General features: G+C 58.3%; 9 protein-coding genes across 9 annotated transcripts; 4 read left to right on the forward strand and 5 right to left on the reverse strand.

The window, feature by feature from the left end:
- Positions 1–464: 464 nt before the first annotated feature.
- Positions 465–1,345, forward strand: CH63R_08184 (Ubiquinol-cytochrome c reductase complex subunit; the record flags this gene model as incomplete). The annotated part of the gene is made up of 4 exons (XM_018303158.1): positions 465–554; positions 714–870; positions 1,075–1,191; positions 1,281–1,345. 4 exons carry the CDS (start codon positions 465–467, stop codon positions 1,343–1,345), a joined length of 429 nt encoding a protein of 142 aa, XP_018157936.1.
- Positions 1,346–3,556: 2,211 nt separating this feature from the next.
- Positions 3,557–5,487, forward strand: CH63R_08185 (major facilitator superfamily transporter; the record flags this gene model as incomplete). The annotated part of the gene is made up of 2 exons (XM_018303159.1): positions 3,557–4,015; positions 4,270–5,487. 2 exons carry the CDS (start codon positions 3,557–3,559, stop codon positions 5,485–5,487), a joined length of 1,677 nt encoding a protein of 558 aa, XP_018157937.1.
- A 420-nt stretch (positions 5,488–5,907) lies between these two features.
- Positions 5,908–7,492, reverse strand: CH63R_08186 (3-ketosteroid reductase; the record flags this gene model as incomplete). The annotated part of the gene is made up of 2 exons (XM_018303160.1): positions 5,908–7,360; positions 7,422–7,492. 2 exons carry the CDS (start codon positions 7,490–7,492, stop codon positions 5,908–5,910), a joined length of 1,524 nt encoding a protein of 507 aa, XP_018157938.1.
- Positions 7,493–8,931: 1,439 nt separating this feature from the next.
- CH63R_08187 (FAD binding domain-containing protein) lies at positions 8,932–10,802 on the reverse strand (the record flags this gene model as incomplete). The annotated part of the gene is made up of 3 exons (XM_018303161.1): positions 8,932–9,217; positions 9,282–9,561; positions 9,614–10,802. 3 exons carry the CDS (start codon positions 10,800–10,802, stop codon positions 8,932–8,934), a joined length of 1,755 nt encoding a protein of 584 aa, XP_018157939.1.
- A 1,426-nt stretch (positions 10,803–12,228) lies between these two features.
- On the reverse strand, positions 12,229–13,272 carry CH63R_08188 (UbiA prenyltransferase; the record flags this gene model as incomplete). Its single annotated transcript, XM_018303162.1, has 1 exon — positions 12,229–13,272. The coding sequence occupies one exon, from the start codon at positions 13,270–13,272 to the stop codon at positions 12,229–12,231; it is 1,044 nt and encodes a 347-aa protein (XP_018157940.1).
- A 1,483-nt stretch (positions 13,273–14,755) lies between these two features.
- CH63R_08189 (Integral membrane protein) lies at positions 14,756–16,110 on the reverse strand (the record flags this gene model as incomplete). Its single annotated transcript, XM_018303163.1, has 4 exons — positions 14,756–15,248; positions 15,321–15,694; positions 15,767–15,871; positions 15,958–16,110. The coding sequence occupies 4 exons, from the start codon at positions 16,108–16,110 to the stop codon at positions 14,756–14,758; spliced, it is 1,125 nt and encodes a 374-aa protein (XP_018157941.1).
- A 1,944-nt stretch (positions 16,111–18,054) lies between these two features.
- On the forward strand, positions 18,055–19,362 carry CH63R_08190 (Short chain dehydrogenase; the record flags this gene model as incomplete). Its single annotated transcript, XM_018303164.1, has 4 exons — positions 18,055–18,171; positions 18,349–18,633; positions 18,732–19,017; positions 19,184–19,362. 4 exons carry the CDS (start codon positions 18,055–18,057, stop codon positions 19,360–19,362), a joined length of 867 nt encoding a protein of 288 aa, XP_018157942.1.
- A 195-nt stretch (positions 19,363–19,557) lies between these two features.
- Positions 19,558–21,757, reverse strand: CH63R_08191 (Cytochrome P450; the record flags this gene model as incomplete). Its single annotated transcript, XM_018303165.1, has 6 exons — positions 19,558–19,742; positions 19,822–19,923; positions 19,990–20,273; positions 20,327–20,807; positions 20,887–21,069; positions 21,133–21,757. 6 exons carry the CDS (start codon positions 21,755–21,757, stop codon positions 19,558–19,560), a joined length of 1,860 nt encoding a protein of 619 aa, XP_018157943.1.
- Positions 21,758–22,331: 574 nt separating this feature from the next.
- Positions 22,332–24,147, forward strand: CH63R_08192 (GMC oxidoreductase; the record flags this gene model as incomplete). The annotated part of the gene is made up of 2 exons (XM_018303166.1): positions 22,332–22,538; positions 22,615–24,147. 2 exons carry the CDS (start codon positions 22,332–22,334, stop codon positions 24,145–24,147), a joined length of 1,740 nt encoding a protein of 579 aa, XP_018157944.1.
- Between the last annotated feature and the right edge of the window lie 173 nt (positions 24,148–24,320).

Below are 24,320 nucleotides of genomic sequence, written 5' to 3' on the forward strand. Positions count from 1 at the left end.
AGGGGGCTCGTTAGTGTGCATCCAGAAACTGAGGACGGGATAGGGCTATGCGGTCGTCGGCCGCCGCCTACCAGGGCGGTCAAATATGACGCTGTGCTTTGTGAGCTTGCACACGACCGTAGGAACAAAACTTTCATGTGATTTGGCGAGAAGAGGATGGGCTTTCCCACCGGTCCTAGTGTATTTGTATGTTTGTGCAGACTGCAGACAGACAGACAGACAGGTACAAACAGAGTAAAGTGTGAGCCAGCGGGCGGTAAATCCTTGGCGTTCCTGGTCACGTTGGATGATGCTTAGTCACCCAGTCTTCCCGCAGCAGCCAATCAAAACCGACCAATTGGGAATAACTTAGCATCCGATGTAGACACCCAGTTTTCGTCTTCAATCTGCCGAAAGCTCCCGACTTCTTCCATCATCATTCACGCCATCACGTCAAGCCATTGAGAGCACACACCTCTGCCACAATGGGTTTCTGGGATACCATCACAGACCTCGCTGAGGCTGCCATGCCGTGGGCCACCGCCGAGGCCGAGGCTCCTGCCGCCGAGGAGAAGGTGAGCTGCGCAAATTGTTGCACGATGGCCTGAGGCTCAGTGGGAGGCGTCGAAGCTGCTCCCCGCAACGCCCGACGGTCTTCCGCGCGGCCTTGGTGCATCCCACAGCACTTTCCCGACATTTGCGAAGCCCGGATCGATTCGCTGACGACTTTACAGGAGGAGGAGACCCCCACCGAGGAGGAACCCAAGGAGGAATCCAAGGAGGAGCCCGAGGCCGAGGCCGAGGCCGAGGAGGAGGAAGAAGAGGAAGAGGAGGAGGAGGAGGAGGAGGACGAAGAGGAGGTCGTTGACCCCAAGGAGCAGCTCGAGAAAGGTCCGTGACCCCGACGCTCCGATGCCATCTGCGATATCCGGTGCTGGCGGTCGCTCGATGACCCAGCAGCGCGCGCGAGAGAGTGGATTAAACAGCCTTGCTCAGAGTTTGCTCGCTCCGGCGTCATCTCGACCCGATTGCCAGGCAGCCGCGAATTCATGGCATCAGCACATGGCACAACAGAGGACTGACATGAGAATACAGAGTGCGAGGAGTCCAAGGCCTGCGCACCGGCCAAGCACCACTATGATGAGTGCGTTGAGCGTGTTACGGCGGCCGCCGATAGCGAGGACGGCGCCAAGGAGGACTGCGTTGAGGAGTGTAAGTTGCCTCGAGTCGCCTTGCCTGTGTCGCAACCCTGCAGGCGCGGACTTTCTTGGTTGTCGAGGATGTATGTTGACCTTTTGCAGTCTTCCACCTCGCCCACTGCGCCACCCAGTGCGCCGCCCCCAAGCTCTGGGCCAAGCTCAAGTAAGCGAAGCACTTTGATACACAAACAGACGGCATCGACGGATTCCAAGACCATGGCAGCGGCATCGGCGCAGTTAATTCACTGGATGGTGGCCGCGAGAGAGAAGATGCCGAGACGAGACGACGTCTAGCACCGGTCCTTTGGGACCAACCCTGTACCCCAAGGTACGCGCCAGGCCGGGCCGCTCAGCAATGAGCGCTGCCGGGCCTGCGGTACCGATATATGTCCTTTGTACCATAGGCATCGCCCGCAATAGATTCCTCTATGACTTACCCAACTGGCTTTTCCACCATGGCGGGTTCACTCACGAATTTGGCACTATCTGCTCCAAGCCCGTCTACACCATGAGCCAAGATAGACAGAGAAGGCCGTCCGTGGGACTAAGATGTGGACATTCATTGACCGATGGTTAAGGGATATGTCCTCTGCAAGACATGCTTCCCCGCAGTTGGGGGTATCCGAAGAAGGTAGAACATTGTGCGCCGGCACAAACGAATGCCACGGTTCGGCACGTGTACAGAGTGTGACCAGCGAGCTGCCTATCCTATAGGGGAGAGGTGATAAGCCAGGCAAGTGGCGCGACCACGGATCAAGGCATGTAGCGGCGATGCAGCTGATCTGCTCGTCTACGGCAAAGCACATGGGACGCTGAAAGAAGGGGCGCAACGAAGGTGGCTGGAAGAGCAGAACAGTCTCATGCAGCTGTTTGCTCCGCAATAGCAGGAACAACACGAAGCAATGATACGGGTAGGAGTTTTGGTGGGCTCTTTTCTCTTCTCGAAGGGCTGGCCGATACATTCGCCCTTGGACAGGCCGCAGGAAGACGAATCGACACTATCATTGCCACAGCACCAATCGAGTAGGACGATGATGGGGTGGACAGTGTCTGAAAGCTGCCACTCCCTGCGAGTATGTATGTCCATTGGCTACCTTGCCTAGTAGTTGTTGTATGTGTGAATGTGTATCTATGTATGGAGAGGAACAGAGGAAGACGTAGGCCGGGAGAGGTGGCCCAATGTGATGGGTCGGCCGAGAGGCGAACCAATGGGGGACCCGTCACACGGGAAATGCTCCCCCATCTCGGTGGGCTGCTTCGCCGTTGAGCCAGTGGAGGCCCGTTCTGGACAAGCCTAAAAGAAGGTCTCGGCCAACCGTCTTCTTTCCGGGCGTACCATGCGTCTCTATGGGGTTTTTTGTACGTTATCTTGGACAGGTAGTATCTGGGGGGTTCCTCGGCCAAGGGAGATTGGTCGCGTGCAGGTAGGCAGGCAGGTCACAAGTAAGCGTCTCCGAATGACGGACGACCTGGGAGGTAGGCGGGAGCGGCAGCTGGCCAATCGTCGCCCGATCACTCTCACTGCAGTCTGCAAGAGCTTTCGTTTTGGGGGCTTTGCACGGGAACGGTCCCAGCAGCCAAGTTTATCTCCTGCAGCGGTTCGTTCAGACGTGGGCTGGAGATGGCTTGGTAATGGCATGGTTACCCTTGGTACACACAGCCATACAGCATTAGGGGTTCACCTGGTACTGGTACGTCCACAGTACACTGCTTGGCCGTCTTGAAGGAGTTCGGTCCAAGGATCGCAAGATGGAGAGTTTGACGCCAGGCACACAGATATATAGGTTGTATGGAGTACTCTGTACAACAGCAGACGTGTGTATATTCGTACTCAAATCAACATACTTGTACGCTGACGGGTTGTGGGTAGGATCTATTGCAGTCTCGGTTGGAGCAGTAGATGGGCAGGTTCTATTCCACATGCAGCTCGCTACGGATGCAGTCCAACCAGTTCAGTTCTTATGAGGGTCTCTCCCCTCCCTGGGCAGGTATCATTCAGCGTCCCCTGTCGAAGCCTGTCTTGTCTTCGTCTCCCGTTCCCTTTTTAAGCTGACCTCCCGCGTTCCCTGTTCTCATCTTCCTTCCTGGCCAGGCCAGCCATTATCACCCCCTCCTTTTGGTCGGTCGTTTCTTGCTGTCTCCGAAGCACTATCAACGGCCATTGTCGGTGAGCATTTGCTTCGCCTCGGGACAGATCTCGCGCCGAGAGGGACAGGAAGCTTCTCAAAATTGGAAAAAGGAACAGGACTCAGGATACCCCGCCAAGACAACGCCTAGGCCAATCTCCCGTACCCGCTAATCCACAGCCCCCGTCTCAGAACTTAGAAGGGGGGGTGGGTGCACGACCCAGTGTCTCGTCTCTAGCACCGCTAGACGAAATGCCCTTTTCCCGCCGTCCCAAACACAAAGACCAGACCCGAGCGGTCTCGGTCGCAGACAACGACATCAACTCTACCACCGCTGTTGCCGCCGACAATACCGACATCGCGAACCACGACGACAACGCTGGCGACGAGAAGAAGGAGGCCGCCAAGAGCGCTTCACTCGACAACGGACGCGCGAAGCAACACACCGACGCCGACGCCGACGCCCCGATGCCGAACCACGCCCCGCCCGGCTCCGGCTTTGGGAAACTCGGCGACGATGACTACGACGTTCGCGATGTCGACTCGTCGGCGTCGCGTGACATCCCCGCCGCCGGCGCGCCCCGCGGCCTCGGTGCCGCCGACGACAATAGCAGCGTCCTCGAGGGGTCCACGATCGAGTACCGCACCTACAAGCGCCGCTGGTTCGGTCTGGCCCAGTTGACTCTGCTCAACATCATCGTGTCCTGGGATGTAAGTTGACAACGTCTCTTGCACACACACTCTCTTTTTTTTCTTTCTTTCTTTCAAGCAACCCCCGGGATGATGTGACGTCCCTGCCGATTCGGCAGTTCCTGCAGCTCGCCCGCAAGCCACGATTCTGCGCGTCTCGACAAGGCTGACGAATGGGACAACCCTTAATGGGCTTTTGTCTCTATTCGTCCCCTTTCCCTTTCTACAAATCAAAACCGCAGAGAGAAGAAGCTGACACGTCCGTCGTTCCTTAGTGGCTCACGTTCGCTCCCGTCGCCTCCAATGCCGCCGCCTACTACAACGTCTCCGAGTCCGCCATCAACTGGCTCTCGACCGCCTTCCTCTTCGCCTTCGTCGCCATCTTCCCCGTCACGATCCGCATCCTCCACTACGGGCCCAAGCCCTCCTTCATGACGGCCGCCGCCCTGCTCCTCATCGGCAATTGGGTCCGCTACGGCGGCTCTCATGCCCGCTCCGGCGGCAGCTACCCCGTCGTCATGTTCGGCCAGATCCTCACGGGGCTCGCCCAACCCTTCGTCCTGGCTGCCCCGACGAGGTACTCGGACCTGTGGTTCACCAACCGCGGCCGCGTCGCCGCCACGGCCCTGACCTCGCTCGCGAACCCGCTCGGTGCCGCCCTCGGCCAGCTCATCGTCCCCTTCTGGGTCACCTCCCCCGCCGACGTCTCCTCGGGCGTTCTCTACGTCTCCATCATTGCCACCGTCGCCTGCCTGCCCGCCTTCTTCATCCCCGCCCGCCCGCCGACCCCCGTCGCGCTCTCGTCGCGCACCCTCAAGCTCGGCATCCGCGAGTCCTTCTCCATCGTCTCGCGCTCCCTCGAGCTGTGGCTCATCCTCATCCCCTATGCCCTGTATGTCGGGTTCTTCAACTCCATCTCGTCCCTGCTGAACCAGATGATGATCCCCTACGGCTTCTCTGACGAGGAGGCCGGCATCGCCGGAGCCCTGCTCATTGTCGTTGGCCTCGTCGCCTCTGCCATCACCTCGCCCATCCTTGATCGCACCAAGAAGTTCCTGCTGGCCATCAAGGTCGCCGTCCCCATCATCGGCCTGTGCTACCTCGCCTTCATCTGGATGCCCGAGACCCGCAGCATCGCGGGACCCTACGTCGTCCTCGCCGTACTCGGCGCTGCTTCTTTTTCGCTCGTGCCCGTCGCCCTGGAGCTGCTCATCGAGCTGAGCCACCCCGTCAGTCCCGAAGTCACGAGCACCATCGCCTGGGCGGGAGGGCAGCTGCTCGGCGCCCTGTTCATCATCATCTCGGACGCCCTGCAGGCCGGCGACGCCGCGGACCCGCCCAGGAACATGAAGAACGCCCTCGTCTTCCAGGCCGTCGTCGCCGTCGTCATCGTGCCGCTGCCGCTGTTCCTCGGTATGTTTGGCCGCGGCGACAAGGTCAGCCTCCGGCGTGTCAGGTCCGACGAGGAGGGGGTCCGGCAGACGAGCTCGTAATATGCGTCTATATCTCTTTGTCCTCCGGTGACGAATGCCGTGTGCCATGTGTAATGACTGAGCGGGTGGAGTTTATGGCGTGCGTGATGAAATTAGTGTATGTGCTCAGTTCGGTATTTGTTCCTATAAGACAACACTTAATTGCTCTTAATTCAATCTAGTCATCCTCTGTGCTATCCTTCACAGTCTCAAATATGTCAAACGGACGGACCCAGCTTTCCGACAGTTTATGCTGGTCCGGAGGAGAATTGTGTCATGATAAGTGATTAGGTATTATTTTGATGTAGGTTTTGGGGTGCCACCACCTTTTTTTCCGATGCTCCATTGCCAACCCGGATGGGAATAAATATAAACGCCCGTGACCCGTGGCCAGTGAGCTGTAACCTGGAATCTGGAAACTAGAACCTCTAAGCCCCCATATCAGCCGGATTTGCTGTTGCTGCCGTTGCCGTTTTCGTATCCCTTGACGCCCCGCCCGCGGATGTTGAGAAAGTCCTCCCACTGGCGCCGCAGCCTCTCCATCTCGGCCCAGATTTTAGTGCCGAGCTCCTCGAACTCGGCCAGCTGCTCCTTACTCAGGTCCCTGGCGTCCGGGTTCCGCCCGACCATCTTCCTCAGCGCGCCCGTCGCCGGGTCCCTCGACAGGGAGTCGCGGTCCTCGACGGCGCCCTCCCACCCCCACCCTTCGACCTCGGTCTTCTTGACGTCCTGGCGGCCCGAGAAGGACGTGGCGGAGCCCCACTTGATCTTCTTCGCGTCGAGCTCGGCCAGCGTCTCGTCGTCCTGCAGCGCGACCCAGACGGGGGCCGCGGCGCCGTTGTAGCCCGTGACGGGGTGCCAAGGCGAGCCCAGCCACCGCGCGATGTAGAGGACGAACTTGTACGCCCAGAAGAGGATGAAGGGGAAGGGGACGGGGAACAGGTTGGAGGCGACGACGCCCGGGTGGGTGAGATAGAACGACGGGCGGACCGGCAGTGCCTTCGCCGCTTCTGGGTCTTCGGGCCGGAAGTAGGACTCGGAGAACCTCTGGGTGGCGGGGAGATGGGAAGTCAGGGAGAGCACGTCTGTGATGCGCTTGGAGGACTCGTAGGGCCCCTCGGTCTCGATGCCCTGGAAGTCATCGAGGCGCAGGTGGCGAGCCTGGGGCTCGATGCTGCTCGTCCAGACGACGCGGCCGGGGGTCTCTTCGGAAGTGGCCCGGCTCAGCAGCGGGAGGAGCTCATGGGCGAAGACGTAATGGCCAAAGACGTTTGCGCAAAAGACCTCGCCGAGCACGGGGGACGAGGGCTTGGTGTCGTGGGCGGAGGCGAGGGAGAGGGGGTTGTCAGGGGAATCTGTGGGGACCAGGTCGGAGCGGGCAAGGCGCTGGTTGAGGACGGAGCCGGGGCGAGCGAGCTTGAAGGCGGGCCAGGTGACGATAGAGACGAGGCCCTTTGTGAAGAGGCCGGTAAAGAGGCCGGTCCAGTCAAGGCCGGTCCAGCCGCCGAAGCCGGCGTTGAAGATGACGGAGTCGAGGCGCGGGATCCTGTATTGCGGGGAGGGGTCGCTGGTGTCGGTCGGGTCGGTGATGGTGCCGGAGACGAGGTTCGCGGCGCAGGCGTAGACGGAGGGCAGGTCGCACAGGTCGAGCTGGGTGGAGAGCAGGTGGACGCGGGCTAGGGTGTCGGCGGGGTCGTAGTAGGAGGAGCCGGCGCGGGAGCGGAGGGCGGGCGAGGAGGTGGCGGTGCGTTGGAGGTGGTTGCGGAGGGAGGAGATGGTCTCACGGGACTTGCGGACGGAGCGGGTGGTCGGGATGAGGATCAGGTGGGCGGTAAGGGGCCGAGTGGCAAGGAACTCGTCGATGAGGCGTTCGCAGATGCCGAGGCCGACTCCGCTGGAGTGGGATGGATCGTCAGCGCGAGAAGCACGAGGGGGGCGGCGGTATGGTTTTTTACCTGTTTGCGCCGGTGACCAGCACGAAGAGCTGCTCGCGGGGTGAGGTCTTGTCCCAGGGTGCTGCGATCATCGTGTGTGGATGTGTGGTCAATTGGAAAACTCAGAAAAGGGGGCGCATTGAAGGGCCGTCGTAGCTCTGAGCGCGCGGGGTTGTGGAACGAAATGAACGACGAGGAAAGGGAAGGGAAGCGAAGGGAGCGGTCGCAGTGAGGGAGGGATAGTGAGGTGGGATGTTTGGCGGTGAGCCTTGTCTTATTCAAATAATTTCAGACGGGGGGGAGGGGAGCTTTGTGGCTTTTTGGGGGGGAATTGGGAAGCTTGATAGGTTGCTGCCTCTTTGGGAAATGGGAAAACGCCAACTGCGCAGCGGGTCTGCGGGAATCTCCGCGCGCAGGTTTCGTCTGTTCTCAAGGCTTCCAGTATGTTTGCGCATGTATTCCAAAGGGGAGGGAGGCGCAGGCGAGGTTGACGACGGCAATGAGGGTTCATCACAGCGCGCCTGGACGACGTCTTTCCAGATCGCGCCATTGTCATATCGAGCATGCGCGCTCCCGTCCCGCGTACCGCCCGGCAGAGCTCAAAGTGGGTGACGATTTTAGGGGGGCTTTGAGATCGGATGTAAGCGAATTGGGTGGGAAATGGATCCACATGCAGGTCAGGATGCCCAAGTTGATCGACCGGTGCTGTGATTGGTTAATGGTGTTTACTGCGTGCTGCGTGCTGCATTCCGACGATCCCGAGCAGGAAACCGAATACGGTTGCGAAGGGACGTTCGCAATAGCGGCCATGGGGATATCTAAGGAGTTTACCGAGTATTTGGCGACAATGATCGGCCCGGACTGGTAGTGAAGGAACGGGGACGTCTTGTAGGCATTTATCGCCGGGTACAGACAGGCTGGCTCTGACTTGCTGACGGGGGATGTTTTCGATGTGAGGCCCGCGTTAACGTGGTCTTGTTGGGCCTAGGTGTTGTCTGTTGCCAATACGATTTACACATCTGTCTTAAATTTTCAAGGCAACCAATCGATCATATGATGCCCGAGTTAAAACCATCTCATACGGCGGTCCAAGTCAATCCATTAGTCGCGTCAAAAACTTGAAGGAACAGTACTTCATATTTCGATCAAGCATGTCACTCACCCGCTTTCAACCCCTCCTCCCTTCCACCCAGCTCAGTGGGATGAGTCGACTGATTGGCTCGCTTACTTTTCGCTTGCAATGCCGGATTTGGCCGTTTCGCTTGCACCTTCTCGAAAAGCAGCCGTCTGTAATTGCATTGCTCAATCGGTCACTGATGCTGTATCTGATTGGCCAATCAGTCACCCAGCCGATTTGGTCTACTCGGGGCATTTCGTACCTCACTTGGACTTAACAAACAACACTACATTCAGCATGCACAACCCAAACTCAACCCAACACAAAAGAACTCAATCAAGTGTCTATTACATTAGGATTATGAATGCTAGTAAGCCGACTACACAGACTCAGTTAACATCCCCACTGCCGTAATTACGCCACCGAACAAAGCCGGCCGTCACTACGAACCTCCCAATCGTCACTACCCACGCCCGTCAGCGCGTAGAACGTGCTGCGCGGGTCGTACAGCTTCTTGATTGCCTTGAGCTTGGCGTAGTTGTTGCCGTAAAACGTCGTCTCGAACTCGACCTCGTTACGGTCTGCCTCGTTGAGGTACGCCCCGCCTCCGGGCGTCAGCGCCTTGAGCGCCGGCACGATAGTGTCCGTCACCGTCCTCTGCCCGGAGACGAGCGTCGAGAAGTCGGTCCGGCTGTACGGTCTGCATTTCTTTGTTAACCCGGGCTGTTTGCGGGAAAATGCGAAAGCTGACAGGGTAGACTTACGTTCCGACAACGGCCGAGAAGAGGGCAGTGCGCCACGCCGGGTGCACCGAGTTGGCCACCGCGCCCGCAGGCCGAGCGACATTGATGGTGAGACCGGACACGAGGGCACCGCCGTTGGCGATGGAACGCAGCGTGTCAGTGAGCGTCGCGGTCGAGGCGTCGTCGGCGACCAGGGACCGAGGCATGAGACGACCGCCGATGTTGAACTCGGTGACGGCCGGTTCCGGGTTCATGTCGTTGTAGCTGTCTAAGAAGGTGTTGTACTGGCCAATGTTGAAATCTGCAGTTTCGTCAGTCGAGGCGTTCATACACTGTCACGTCGTCCCACTCACCGTAGGTGATGCCAGCGGCGTCGAGCGCATCGAGGGTCGGCTGGAGCAGAGCCTGGAGCTCTTCCTTGGTCTTGTTGGGCAGCGTCGTCGGCTGCACGAGGAACATGCCGGCGGCCAACAACCAGATGCTGACGGCTCCGGCATCGACAATGTCGGGAAGCGTCTTTAAGTAAGTGCCGACGGCGCCGTAAAAGACATCGTCCGTGACGCCAGCGTTGGTAAAGGTCAAGTTGGCAGACGAAACGATTGTGTCGGGGTACGCCTTCACCGTCATGGATAGCACGGCGGCATACACGCCACCACCGCCGCCGGACAGAGCCCAGTAGAGATCCGAGTACTTGGTGGGGGTTGCGACGATCCTCAGGCCTTCGGAGGTGACAACCTCCCACTCGAGGACCTGGTCGGCCGCGAGGCCATACTTGGACACAAGCGGTCCGTGACCGCCACCCTGCGTGTAGCCTCCCGCGATACCGACCGTCGGGCTGTTGCCTCCCACAACAACGAGCCCCTTTGCGTGCGCGGCGGCCTGGGCCTCGCCGGCTTGGACGCCGGCGCCGACCTTGAGCGCCTTGCCGGTGTAGCCGGCGGACTTGTAGTCCACGACGCTGATGTCCTTGAGGTGGTGCGTCCAGAGCGCTAGGGCACCGGCGCCGGTCGACTTTCCGAGGTAGTCGTGGCCTGTGTTACGGATGACGAGGCGGATGTTGTTGTCCTGGGCGAAATTGATCGTCTTGACGTAGTCGTCGTAGCTGGCGGCTTTGACGGCGTACTGGACGTAGGTGCCGATGACGCAGCGCTCGGTGCGGTCGACGAAAGGGTCGCAGCTCTGGTTGGCGAAGAAGGCGGCCATCACCGACGACGAGGTCTGAATGTGCGTCTCGGAGCTGGCCCAGCTATTCTGCAAAGCCGCGCACTGGGCCTCGTCGTAGGCACCGAACGAGCTATCGTGGCAGACAGCGCCGATAGGCACCGTCGCGATGAGACGCCCACCGACGGTCTGGTTGAAGGCCGCCCACTTGGCCGTTGTCGGCCAGCAGTCTTCGCCGGGGAAACAGCGGCAAGCCGAGTCTCTCTGGGCGATTTCATGGCCAAAGTGCTTTCCTGGGTTGGCTCCCGGAGCAATTCGGCTGATGGAAAGGGCAGAGACAACCGCGGGGGCGAGCGTGAGCAGGTTGAGCAGTGACACCATCTTGAACGAAACGAAGGCAAGGCCGTCACGGTTGCTTGCTCGAGGAGAAGGGAGAGATGGAGCGAAGGAATGGAGGTGAGGAAAGAAGACTTTTCACGCCTCAGCTTCAGGCCACCCAGACTGGATATTTAAGCAGGCAAGTTGCAAGCAAGAGCATCAACACCATGAAATGAGACTGCCATGTACGACCAGGAGACTGACGATGGTTTGATTAGCACCCATGCCAATATTGGCTGCCAACGGTCCACGACTCCCATGCGTCCACGCAATGTTTGCGGGAAGAAACTTTTGAGCTATTGGAAAGCGTGCGTCTGAGCTGGCATTCTCCTGACTCTTTCACCCTGCGAGGTCAGGTGGAATGGAATATTGAAAGAGAGGGGGCCGGCCAGTTTGTCGCTCACTACACCCGGCCCAAGAGATCGAATTCGGCCGCACGTCAACGATGGGGTGACGATCAACCTTCCAGATTTACGACGGTCTCTCGCTCCACGGGGGCCGCCTCTTCTTCGGCCTCCTCTCTGAGATGTGGGGGCTCATTAGACGGCTCTACCTGGTAGACGTTCCAACAACTCTGGAAAATCAATATAGGCAGGTAGTATCGCGATTTCCTCTTGAGGGATTGTCCCTGGCATGGATGCTCCGCGACAAGGATCTCGTCGTCATCTGTGAAGATGGCATTGTCCCTTTAGCGGCCTCACTTCGGGGGTCAGGGGGGTCGCTGTATATATAAAAACAGGTTGTCCGCAGGGCGGTACTACCCAGGCCGGCCGCCTGCAGTTCTACACGCGGGAATGCCTGTCAGCGGCGGGCTCATCCAACATCTAGAGTTACATGGACCTACAAGGTGGTATCCTAGGAGGAAACCATGGTTTCCTCCGGCGGCAGCCCAGGGTTGACGGACGACATCCGAGGCCGCCATGGAAACCAATCGGCCGGCCGGAGGAGACCTCGTGCGATACAGCAACATTGTCTTCACGGGATACCGACGCTAGAAAGAGGGAGGGGAGCCAAATGATCCTCCCGAGGGCGCAGTTTTACCATTGCGTTTGGGGACGAGTTGATTTCCCATCTGGTTGGCGTCTTTCGACCGTTTTAATCTATCAGTCTTTGGTTCACTTAGTCTAAGCCCAAGTCTAGTAACGGTCCCCCCTCCCCCCCTCCGGCGGCGCGCTATATTTCGTTCAATCCTGGCTCCCGCGGCCCGCCCCCTGCCCGACCTTGACTCGTGGCCCCCGGCTAACCCTACGTAGTTGAGCACGCACATCAACGACTCGATAACAACCCTTCCGGCCCGGCCTGCTCTCCCCCGACTCTCTAGCCGGATTCCATCACTTATCTCTTCTCATGACTCGCACAGCTCCCAGGGTTCCCCCAAACCAGACAGCCAAACTGCTCCAAACGGTGAGTTGCATAGCAGACCACCCCATTAACCATGTGTCGTCAACGACACGAAACCGTCACCGACGAGCGGCAGGGAATACAGACAGACCGTCCACAGGCACCACAACTTCCAGGCTCGCGCATCCGTTTCCGGACTCCTCGTCCGGAGCACCCCGGCGACGACCATGGCGCCAGACATGGTGGGCAGCAGCACCGCCCACGAGCGGATATTCCAGACGTAAACGCACACGCAGGACCAGAACGGGACGAGAATCGCGAGAGACAAACGCGAAGCCCTGTCGCCGAAGAAAAGGGGCACCGTCGCGCGCCCGCGCCCGCGGTCGCCCGCCTGGTCCTTGAGGTCTTGCACCTGCATCGTCGTGAGGATCACGGCGCTGATGATGGACGCCCACACGTAGCCCTCGTCGGTGACTGCCGCCTCTGCGTCTCCGCCGATGGCGATTTTCAGCGAGGCCGTGTTGAAGAGGCCGTAGGCCGCGGCAATGATGACGTCCCGGACGAGCTCGTCGCCGCCCCTGAGGTCGTTGTACAGCCACGTCAGGATGAGGATGAAGACACCCTCACGCCAGACGTCCAGGATGTAGTTGAGCGCCAGCACCACGGGGATGGCGACTAACATGGCCTTGCGCGTCTGCTCGGGCGTCACTTTCCCCGCGGGTATGGGGCGCCAGGGCTTGTTCACGAGATCCTCGTCCACGGATTCCGGGCCGCGCTGGTTGGCCAGGTCGAAGACGAGGACGCTATACCAGTTGAAGGCGACGACCAGAGGGAGACGCTGCAGGACCGAGAGCGTCGTTGTCATCGTCGGCTGGCCCAAGGTGGTCAGAGGCGATCCGGTGAGTCCGCCCAGGAGGCCGAAGGCCGTGTTGGGGACGACGAAGGTGGCGAAGTTGCTCTCAGTAAAGTCCCATATCAGACGGGGGATGCGCAATATGCCGGTGATGATGGAGGACGGCTTGCTTCTGCTACTACTGCTGATGCTGATACTGCTGCTTGGGTTGGTCTCGTCGTCAAACGAGGCATGTTTGATTGTGAGAGGAGAGCGCTCCCCGGTGACTGGGTGCTGCATCATGACCCGTCCTGCAGTGGCTTTTGCAAGAAGACAATGGTCTTAGGATTGATCCGGCAGCCTTGACTTGGATGTTTCGTTTGAGTACACTGTGAGAACTCTTCTTTGCGTCCGTCTCCTCACCTCGAGGGGGCGTCTACGGCCCATAGATAAAGGCCCGCCTATAACAACATATCGCCGGCCTCGAGACCAACGCACACACCGCTTCGTCCAACATCGCCAGCACATGCCCAGACGGCTGGATGCCTCCATCGCCATATGTCTTAATTGTTAGGCGGTACATCAGTAACCCTCCCCTCCCCCCGACACCTCACCCCCGTCCGCGATTCCTACAAGGTCCCCTCAAAAGAAGTCTCGATGTGACCTATGCTGCAGGTAATAGCGCTCAATGCCAATTTACAACAACCCCTGAACGATCATACCCTGAGGCCCTTGAGGAGTTGCTTCGTACGATATGTATTCACCAGTGGTGGACAACCAAAGGTGCCAGGGGATGCATCCCTTGTATGCGGTTCTTGGAGCTCGGCGTCTGTAGAGGAGTTGCTCACGTTTGCGTGGGCCTGGCAATCGGTTACCGAGAAATGCAGCATGGAAGTCTATAGCCCCATGTTAGCTCCCAATATGGGGACGAGAGTCTGGCTAGGATGACTCGGTCCGGAGCTTGTGATCACGGCGATCGGGCAGGTGACGGACCTGGACGTGATGATCGGTTGTTGGCCCGTTTTCTGACTGGAGATGCCACACATGCCTTTTTTCATCGGGCGACAAAAAGTTACTCTACCTATGTATGTCTATCTTTATTAGGGAGACAAACTTTGCTACGCGCGACTTTGTGGAGATGTCACCGAGGCTTTCGTTCTCGCATCGTGGACCGAGTTGCGACTCCGTCCTGTGGAACCCGCAACGTTTACCCACCGCATCGCCCTTGTATATTGTAAGATGCGACCATAGCTCATGCCGATCTTCAGACATGAGGGTCCCGTTCATATTGGACGCGTCCGTCGCCAACCAGAGAGATGCTTCCTGGATATACAGTTCACACGTGGATGGGTGGTTCCCTGGCCACGGCTCCGGATCGTCCCAACTCAATCGCTCGGGGCCGGGATTCCCATGTCTTGTCTCTGCCCGGGAACGAATGACGGCACTCTGCCTACTTGTAAACTTTCCTCGGCAGCGTTCTTCGAGGAAGGCTACCGGCAAGTGAGGCGAGATGAACTACCAGCAGGTCTCCTGGAAGCCTCTCGGTCATACCACGACCATCCCGCGACGTCCTGAAGATGCAGGTCCTAGGGAGACCCTGGCTTCAAAGCAAGGAACAGACGAGCATTTGTTATCTCTTTTTGATCGGCGATGATGAAAGACAATCGGGTGAATAATACATAATACAGGTTACAAAAGGTATAGAGACAACGAAGTTACATTTCCTGGAACCCACATTGAAAAACAACCACCACCCTATCCTGACCGCGAGTAGGGAGGGGTTCTACTGACTCAGACCCCCGCGCCCCCGCTGATGTGTTTCGGATGCGATGTCCTGGTGGACATAGATGCCCGGCCTGCTGCCCCGCGGCGCCTCGAACTCCGGGGAAAACTGGCACTTGGTCGTAACGGCGGCGCCCGCCCCTGGCATCTCGGCGCGCTCGAGGTCGTCGTAGGAGACGTTGTCGCCGAGCTTGTCGTACGTCCGGCGCGGGAGGTGGCGGCCGCTGTGGCCGCTGCTCGAGAGGTCCTTGAGGTGGACGGCCGCGCCGCCCTTGTCGGTCGAGGGGTCCGTCAGCTTGGAGCCGAAGCGCGAGACGGCGGGCTTGACGTAGGTCTTGAACAGCGGGCCGAGGGTGGGCAGGCAGGCGATGATGATGCCGATCCACAGCTCGAGGAGGCTGATGAGGCCGATGTCGTGGAGGTTGTAGACGAAGTCCGGATCCCCGATCGTGACGACCGTGTTGACGAGGCGCCAGATCATGATGGCGATCGTTCTGTTTTGTATTTGTGTTAGTCAACATGGACCGAGTGGTGGTTAGCGAGGAAGAAGGGGGGGCACAACGCACGCAAAGCCCATGCCAAACATGGCACTGACGGCAATCTTGTTCTTCAGGGGCATCTGCAGGCCCCACAACGCCGGCATCGGGAGTACCGTCATGGCGATGTCGAGGACAATGTTGATGGTCACGGAGACGATCTGGTCGATGGTGATGTCGCGGCAGTGGCCACCGGGGACGGGCGCCCACTGCTGCGACACGGGCAAGCACCGGGTCATGAAGATGATGAGGAACGCGACGCCGTAGGCGCCCGTGAAGCCCATCAGGACCCGGGACCAGCGCTTGAACTGGGCCGTAGCGAAGATGCGCGTGTAGAGCCACAAGATAGCCATCTTGATGAAGACGGTACCGAGGAGCCAGGTGACGCCGCTGGCGAGGATGAGCTATGCGAGGAGCCTGTCAGAGGGGGGTTCTTTTTTTTCTCGAGGAGGAGATGTTGCGGAAGGAGATCTTACCTTGAACTGCACGGCATATTCCTCAAGCGACAACTCATCGGTGTGTTTTCCCAGACCATTGTAAATGGCCCAGATGACCACGCCTTCCAGCGCCACCAAGTTGGCCTGTCTCCAGGTCAGGACAAGTTGACAGCAAAGAAAAAAAGGAGTAACGAAGAAACAGGGGGGCCGGTGGTGTTGGTAGGACTTACAAACGCAAACATAATCATCCCATCGTCCCAGTAGAACGATCTCCTCATCACCCTCGCGGACCATGCCCGCAGACACAGCACCGAAGCGTCGACAAAGGTGAAGACGACGATCCAAACCAGGAGGCCGATGCCCCTCGACCCTGCGCCAGGCATATCGGGCAAGCCTGTCGCGGAAGGATTCCTAGGGAATAAGACAACCCGAAGAAACAGAAGCGGCGCTTGTGATGCGGTTGGTTCGAGGACCCAAAGTCAAACAAAAAGGGGGGGGGGGGGGGGGGGGGGGAGGTAAAGACTGGATTGTCAGACCATTCAGCAACCGATCTTAGCGACACGGCACAGCCAGGCGCGGAGAGGGGGATGGGATCCTTTCAACTCTTATGGAGGGGCGCGTGTTCGAGAGAGTGAGAGAGAGTGTGTGAGAGAGGAGCCCGATGCACATGGCTCCGATTGCCGCGGCGTGCGTCACGTTCCCTTGATCCAGGCACGCTTCATTGAGGCGAAACGTGGTTTGGGAGACTATCAGTCACTTCGGGAAGTGAGTTCCCAATAAAGAAGTGGACGAAGGGACCGGACGATGAGACGCATGGCGATGTGACCCTATTCGGTATGTGTGTGTACCGTAAAACGCTAGCCCAGGAGGCAGACTTACTTGGTTGAGTTAAGTGCATCGACTGACAACGATTGCAGTGCCGGACCATACATTCTATTCCCGCGTCACGTAGCCGGCAAGGCTCTCTCTATCTCTCTATCTCACTTTCACACACACACACACACACACACACACACATTCTATCTCTCTCTCTCTCTCTCCTTCATCTGATTGAAAACAGGAGGGAATATGGAGATGGGTAGGAATCAATAGAGGGTTCTGCACTCGCATGACACTGCATTCCGTCACCCCCACACACACTTGTCTACACTCACCTACCTACATACACTACTACACCCGTTGGAGACGGGATGGGTAGCTTTGTAAGTGACCACTTCCCGTCGTTTCGAGTCTCCAAGAGACCAACCGCCCGCGTGGCGTTGCCGCACGTGTGGATAACGTCCGGTGGGAAACCTATGCGGCCTTTCCCACATGACTTGAGTAGCTCTCTCTTCTCAGGCGTGATGGGAACCACAGCCATGTGCGTGATGGTCCGTATCCACAAACCATCCCTCCTTCTTCCCTCCCCGGCCGCCTTCAAGGGGTGGATTGCTTGTCGTCTTTCCGACCCATGTCACTTCATCAACAGCGCCCCCACTGTACCATTTCCAAGGTGCAGGGGTGTTTACTTACCGTTCCCCAGTTTCTCAAGTCTTCAAAGTCTCTCAAGTCTTCACGGTTCAAAAGTGGAGATACATGAGTGGGGTTTCTGCAAGTTGTATATCAAACTTCCTTACATCCTTGTAGGCCGGCCATACGATGACAGACAATGTATGATCCCCCCCCCGGCCCCATACATAACAACGACGACCATGTAAGAGCGAGCCTTTCGGCTGTGCGTCCCTACCGACCAGTCCTGTTTCAATATTCCAATATCGTCTCGTCCGCGGTTGACCTTCTAATAAGGGACCGCGCCTAAACCTGTCCGGCAGTAGTTATGTTGCAATGAGGCTTGCGGCGCCTCACCGGTCGATTATGCAAGGCACGCAACTGGTTTGTGTCACTTCTCACTCGTTTCACCCAAAGCGACCACCACCTCCCCCCCCACCCGTTTGTTCATTGGTGGTGGAGTCGGTGTTGTGTCGTTGTCGTAGGATCGATGAAGGACTACCGCCGCCGCCAGACGGTCGACATTATGTCCGATCCAACTGCGCCGCACCAGCCGCATCCCTAAGACGGCTTTGTAAACACGTTCGAGCTTGGTCCTTCTTGGATGAGGGGGCCTACTGAGGGGGGATAAAAAGACAGAACAGGTTCGCGATGGTTTGGCCGCTTTCGTCTTCACCCCCACGCCTTTCTCACTCTCACAATCTATTTTCCCTCTCAGTCGACCTACTTACACACCCCACCGCTCTTTGCCTTGGCTGAATCTCTATATCCTCGCCACCTATTTTCAAGGCTTTTGATTTACCAGATTCCTATCTCGTAACGGTCTCTATACCCCAGACATGCAGCCCCCTCTGCCCTCCATCACGCCGACCTGGCGCAACGATACGTACGATGCCATCTCGCCCTCGCGCCCAGAGTTGAGCGCGGCGGGGAAGACTGTCATCGTAGTAGGCGCGGTAGGTCCGATACTTTATCCCCCCCCCTTGTCTGTGAAGCCCCCCTTCTTCGTGGTATCCGCAGTCTTCCACTCCGTAATGGAGCCCGGAGTATACCCCCTCCCTCCCTTCCATCACAGCCCTTCCATCGTGCCACGCAAATCTCGACCTTTTATACTAAACGCTTTACTCGAAAAGGGTAGTGGTATCGGCCGAGAGACTGCCCTGGCCTTCGCCTCCGCCGGGGCAGCCCGAGTCATTGTCCTGGGACGCACCAAGGCCACCATAGCCGAGACAGCCGAGTCCCTGCCGCCGTCCGTCCAGAACGAAGTCCACGCCTTGGACATCACGGATGAGGAGGCCCTGACCAAGGTGGCGGCTACGGTCGGCCAGTGGGACGTCCTCGTCCTGACCGCGGGCTACGTATCCAACCCGTCGCCCGTCGCGGGATCGGCCAGCGATGAGTGGTGGCAGAGCTTCGAGGTATGTAGAACCATCATCTACGGAGGGACGAAACCCCCCCCCCCCCCCCACAAGGACCCAAAGAGGAGTGATGTGCACTTACACACGCATGACAATAGACAAACACCAAGGGGACGTACCTCGTGACCAAGGCGTTCCTCCCGACGGCCAACCCCTCCCACGCCACTGTCGTCGCCCTCACCACCGGCACGACGGCGCTGCCGGCCGTCGCGCTGCCCGGCCTGTCCGCGTATATGGCGTCCAAACTGGCGCAGACCAAGATCATCGAGTTCCTCGCAGCGGAAAACCCGAACGTCTTTGCCGCCACCCTCCACCCGGGTATGGTCGAGACGGACATCTTCAAGAAAAGCGGCGCAAAGGCCGAGGCCCTTCCAATGGACAAAGGTGCGTCCGTCGTCGTCTTTTCCCCCCATCCTCTTGCCATCCAACCCCTCCCTCCCTCCCTGTCATCCTATTCCACAGATCATCGTGCCTGTGTCTCCCTCCTCCTTCCTGTTGCAGCCGCGGTGGGCCGAGCAATGCTTTCTGACATGGACCCCCCTTGCCGCAGTGCAACTCCCAGCCCACTTCACCGTCTGGCTGGCCAGTCCCGAGGCGGCGTTCCTGAACGGCCGTACTGTTTGGGCCAACTGGGACGTGGAAGAACTCAAGAACAGTGCCGGGGCTATCCAATCCGGTCAACTACTCACGAGTGGGATCAACGGTTGGCCCTACACTAGCCTTGCATAAGAGTCGATGGTACCGTGCTGGTGGACAAGGAGTCATCGCCGCAGTGTAGCTCAGGACGACGAAGACTTCAATAAACAAGACTTTTACGTTGAGATGAGGAATGCGAGAGCGGGCACATGATCATAAAGCTGTATTGTGGATAGCCCCCCCCCCACACACACCGAGATCGAATGCCTGTCTAAACGTAGTCTCTGATCATCTCAATTCGAAACACAACGACAAGGGGCCCGGATTGGATGTGAACTGGTCCCTGATGTCGTCAAACACACGGCAACCCGTCTCCCCCGGTGCGAGGCGGAAGCGGTACTTGCTGACCAGCCTGGCAACAACAAACCTCATTGTGTCCGTGGCAAGGAAGCGACCAAGACAGCTGTGGTGACCTGGAAGGAAAGAAAAATGAGAAGTTGGGTTAGCTGCTGAGCCGTAGAGGTTACCGCTGGAGAAAAGGGTCCATTATACCTGTTCCGAATGGCGCAGAAGCCGCCGCATTGCGGACCATCTCCGGACGGGTGGTCCATCTCTCGGGGATGAACTCGTTGGCCCGCTCGAAGCAGTCCTCTCCTACAGACGACAAGGTCAACGAACGTTCTGACAAACCAACCCCCTCCTCCCTTCACGGCTACTTACTCCGGGATATAACGTGACGCGGGGCAATGATTGTCGTGTGAGGCGGGATGAAGGTTCCACCGATCGTGGCCCCGTTCTCCGTCGTCTTCCTGGCCCCGCCTGTGAGGAGTGCTGGGTACAGACGGAGACCCTCGTTGATGACGGCGTTGAGATGGGGAAGGCCTGTGAGGGTCTTGATGTTGGTTGCATCGACGTCTTTGAGCTCCTCATGGATCATGTCGGCGTGCTCCGGATGCTTCGCCAGCTCGCAGAAGATGCCGATGAAAGCGGCGGCCGTAGGCTCACTGCATTCTGTCAGTGGTCTGAATGGCCAAGAAGTACGAGAGCGAGAGTTTACCTCCCGGCCACAATGGCAAGCAAACTGTCACCGAAAAGCCATGTCAAGCGGTCCTTCTGCTCCGTCTGGCCGTCGTCCAGCTCCATCAAGTAGTGAGCGAGATCTGGCATGGCTGGCTTCGGGGTCTCGGCGTCCAGTCTCACACGCATCTGCCGCTCGCACCAGGCGACCATGTCGAACCAGTCCTTGAGAACGCCGACCCGTGGGCCGAGTTTGAAGCCAACCTGTATGAGCCACGGAGCCGGGCTGAAAGGCCCCAGAAGGGACAGAGCACGCTGCAGCCGCACAATGATGTGGTGCCATTGTTGCTGGTGCAGCATGTCGAAGGACTTGCTGAAGACGAAATCGCCCATGACGTCGAACCCGAACCAGAAGAACAGGTTGCGGACCTCAGAAGCGACGTGCGCTTTGGCATCGGCCTCAATGCACAGATCTAGCTGCTCAATATACTTGAGAATCTTTGACTCGTGCTGGACAAGGGCTGTTGGGCACGGCACGGCTCGTCAGAGATAGGCTTCAGAGATAGGCTCACGCTGCCGAAGATCCACGGAGGCTCATACCTTGTGCCGAGAACCCGCGGTTCCATTCACGGCGTCTAGCTGCGTGGATGGGCTTGACGCGTGTCGTGACAAGTGCTCTGTCGGGGTGCAAGATGTCATACCACTCGGCCTTGATGCACTCAGACCGAGGACCGTCCACGGCCATGAAGACTCCTGGATGGAAGACGGTGATCTCGCTCGGTCCTGTGGATTTCAGTCGGTATGCCTACCAAAAAATAAAACAAAGTGACGGGCGAGATCACTTACCAGTCCTCACGAAATCACCATATTGCTCATGCAACTTCTCCAAGACCAAATGGTTCTTGCAGTCTCGACACGCCCAGACGTGCCAAAGCTTCGTGACTCGGGCGTACCACGGGCCCTTGAAGCCGGCGGTGCTGAGACGATGGAAAAAGACTCTGTATGAGATGATGCTGGCAAAAAGCCCGGGGAGATATCCGGCAGAAAGAACCAGCAGAGACTGACAGAGCTTTCCGATGGCAGTGTCACTGTAGTATCTGCTCAGACCGGCAAAGCAAGAGAAGAGCCACAAATGACCCAGGAAAATCTGAGGCGCCTGTACGTGCCATTCGCCGTGAATGAATATTCCCTGATGGACGGCAATGCCGCAGACAAGGCCAAGGCCGTAAACGAGGACGCCCTCGTAGCCGGAGTGGAAAAGAACATTCATCATGAAGCTTGTGTGGCGTATTTGGTAAATCCGTGTAAGCTCGAAGCCGATGAATGCGCGGTCTTGTAGTCCATTATCCAAGTCCAGAGAAGACTTCGACCTCGGATCTGATTTACACCAGCCAGTCGGCTCATCATCGAAGCCGGCATGGCTCTTGGTTCCATGGCTGGGACCAGTCTGGTCTCCCCCGCTCGACAGCATGCCGGGCAACCCAGAATCCAACGCAGACTGACTAATGTCCAATAACTATGATGCAAGCTAGCACGACTTGCCGTGTTCATCATCATGTCGACGAGGCTGTACCGATTGTTGTGAAGTACATGCTCATATCGCGAGGTGGTGATCATGGGTCATCCCGATAACCTTGATATCCGGATACCTGCCAGGTCTCCCCTAGTCAGTCACCGACCAGGGGGCCCAGAGGAGTGGGAGGGTCTTCGTCCCACAACGTCAAGCCCCTGCTGCAGTGACGGAGTCGTACGGATGCAACTCTGCGGTGGAACCTGCATCCAACGGTGCCGTACAAACGGTGGGTTGGCGCAATATTGTGTTGGTGCAAGACGGATATGACATGGCCCAGGGGGATGCCGGAAGTGTTCTCGGCGGCCATGGGCGACTAATTGCTTTGCCGCAATTGTATCCGTACATAGACGTCTCGGGAAAGGGGGTCTCGCCATGATTTAACAGCGGCAGAAGTTCCAATGCTGCTCTCTGCTTCTGCAGAATCACTTGTTTGCGTCACCCCGAATCCCACCACTCTCTTTTCCTTCCAAAAATGACTACGACTTACGACTTTGTCATCGTGGGCGGCGGCGTCGCCGGCTTGGTAGTGGCGACACGTCTGTCCGAGATCCCGGATATCCAAATCCTGGTGCTCGAGGCGGGCGAGGACCAAACGGCGGACCCTCGCGTCAATATTCCCGCACTGGGACCCAGTCTTGTCAAAACGCCTTCTGACTGGCAGTTCCGAACGGTGCCACAGGTGAGAGTCCTACCGAGAACCACGTGTGTGTGTGCTCTTAACAAGTTAGGGGTCGCTGACAGGAGGTCATCTGCAGGAAGGTCTAGGTGGTCGGGAGATTGCCGTTCCTCAGGGCCGCCTCCTCGGTGGCTCGGGAGCGCTCAATGGGCTCTCCTTTACGGTCACCACCAAGTCCAACGTCGAAGCGTGGGCCGATCTGGGCAACCCCGGTTGGGACTGGCCTACGTTCAAAGAGGCCTCCAAGAAGACCTACACCATCGCATCTGGCGAGGGGCAAGGTCCTCTCAAGCTGTCCCTGCCGGACAACGCAGAGTCTTTCTGGCCCAAGGTCTGGCAGGACACCATTCGCGGGCTGGGCTTTGTGAACTCTTGCGACCCCTTGAGTGGCCAGGGTGTCGGCAGCAGCATCACGCCCGACACCGTAGACCCCGACACAAAGCAAAGAAGTTACGCTGCTAGCGCGTATCTCGGGTCCGCAAAGTCCCGGTCCAACCTCACGGTTGTGACGGGAGCACTCGTCAGGAAAATTGTCTTCAAGACTGACGCCGACGATATTGTCGCTGAAGCCGTCCAGTACACCAAGGATGGCGAAACGAAAACAGTGACAGCACGAAAGGAGATTGTGTTGACGGCTGGCACGCTCAACTCATCTCGACTCCTCGAGCTCTCTGGTGTCGGAAACGCGGAGCTTCTACGTGAACTCGACATTGACGTTGTGCTTGATAACCCTCACGTCGGCGAGAACCTTCAGAACCATGTCATGGTCGGCGCAAGCTTCGAGGCGCTTCCAGAACACGACACCATGGATGGCGTTGTCCGTCAGGATCCTGCAGCCATCGGGGCTGCCATGGAGGCGTATGGTAAGGGTACGGGACCGTTTGCCAGGAGCGGGACTTCGGCGACGGCGCAGCTCCCTCTGCCGGGTGGCGAGGACATCACCCAGCTGCTCGACAAGTTGAACGGGCCCAAGACATCTGCGGCTCCGGCCTTCACAAAGGCGCTGGAGGCGTATGTGCGGTCCGTCCTGAGTTCGTCCTCGGAGCCTTCGGGATACTATCTCTCGTTTCCTGGGTACGCCTTGTTCAGCGGAGACGGGACCATGGCACCGCCCCCTCCTGGCGACGAGAAGTACTTCACGATAGCCATTCTCCTCGCTCACCCACTCTCGCGAGGTTCGAGCCACATCACGTCTGCGTCGTTAGACTCGCCCGCCGTTGCCATCGATCCCGCCTATCTTTCTCATCCTTTCGACGTCGAAGTTTTGGCCAGACACGCCCAGCTCCTGGAGAAGATTGCAGCCAGCGAGCCGCTCCGCAGCCAGCTCAAGGCCGGAGGAAAGCGTAACCCGACCAATACCTTGACTGATGTCGAGCAGGCCAAAGAGTTCGTGCGCCAGACCGCGGTTGGCGCCCATCACTTCACGGGCACTTGCTCCATGATGCCTCGTGCACTAGGCGGTGTGGTCGACGAGAAGCTCCGGGTGCACGGTATCCGTGGTCTGCGGGTGGCTGACGCCTCTATTGTCCCCATAACGGTGCGCGCCAACCCGCAGGCAACCGTGTATGCCATTGGTGAGCGGGCTGCCGATCTGATCAAGTCGAGTCTTTGAGCATTGATCGGGGTGGGATGGGTGAGTGTCTTGGTTGGGACGTATCGTGTGTTGTGGCACGAGAAAGTAGCAGCTGCATGTAGTCGGTAGAAGACGATTGAACGCAATAGCCCCAAGGTGGATGAGTAGAGCCAGCCAGCAGCTCGATAATGTGAAGATGTACGAATGCCGCG

This window comes from Colletotrichum higginsianum, chromosome 5 (genome assembly GCF_001672515.1).
Source record: "Colletotrichum higginsianum IMI 349063 chromosome 5, whole genome shotgun sequence".
In the NCBI taxonomy this organism is placed as follows: Eukaryota; Fungi; Ascomycota; class Sordariomycetes; order Glomerellales; family Glomerellaceae; genus Colletotrichum; species Colletotrichum higginsianum.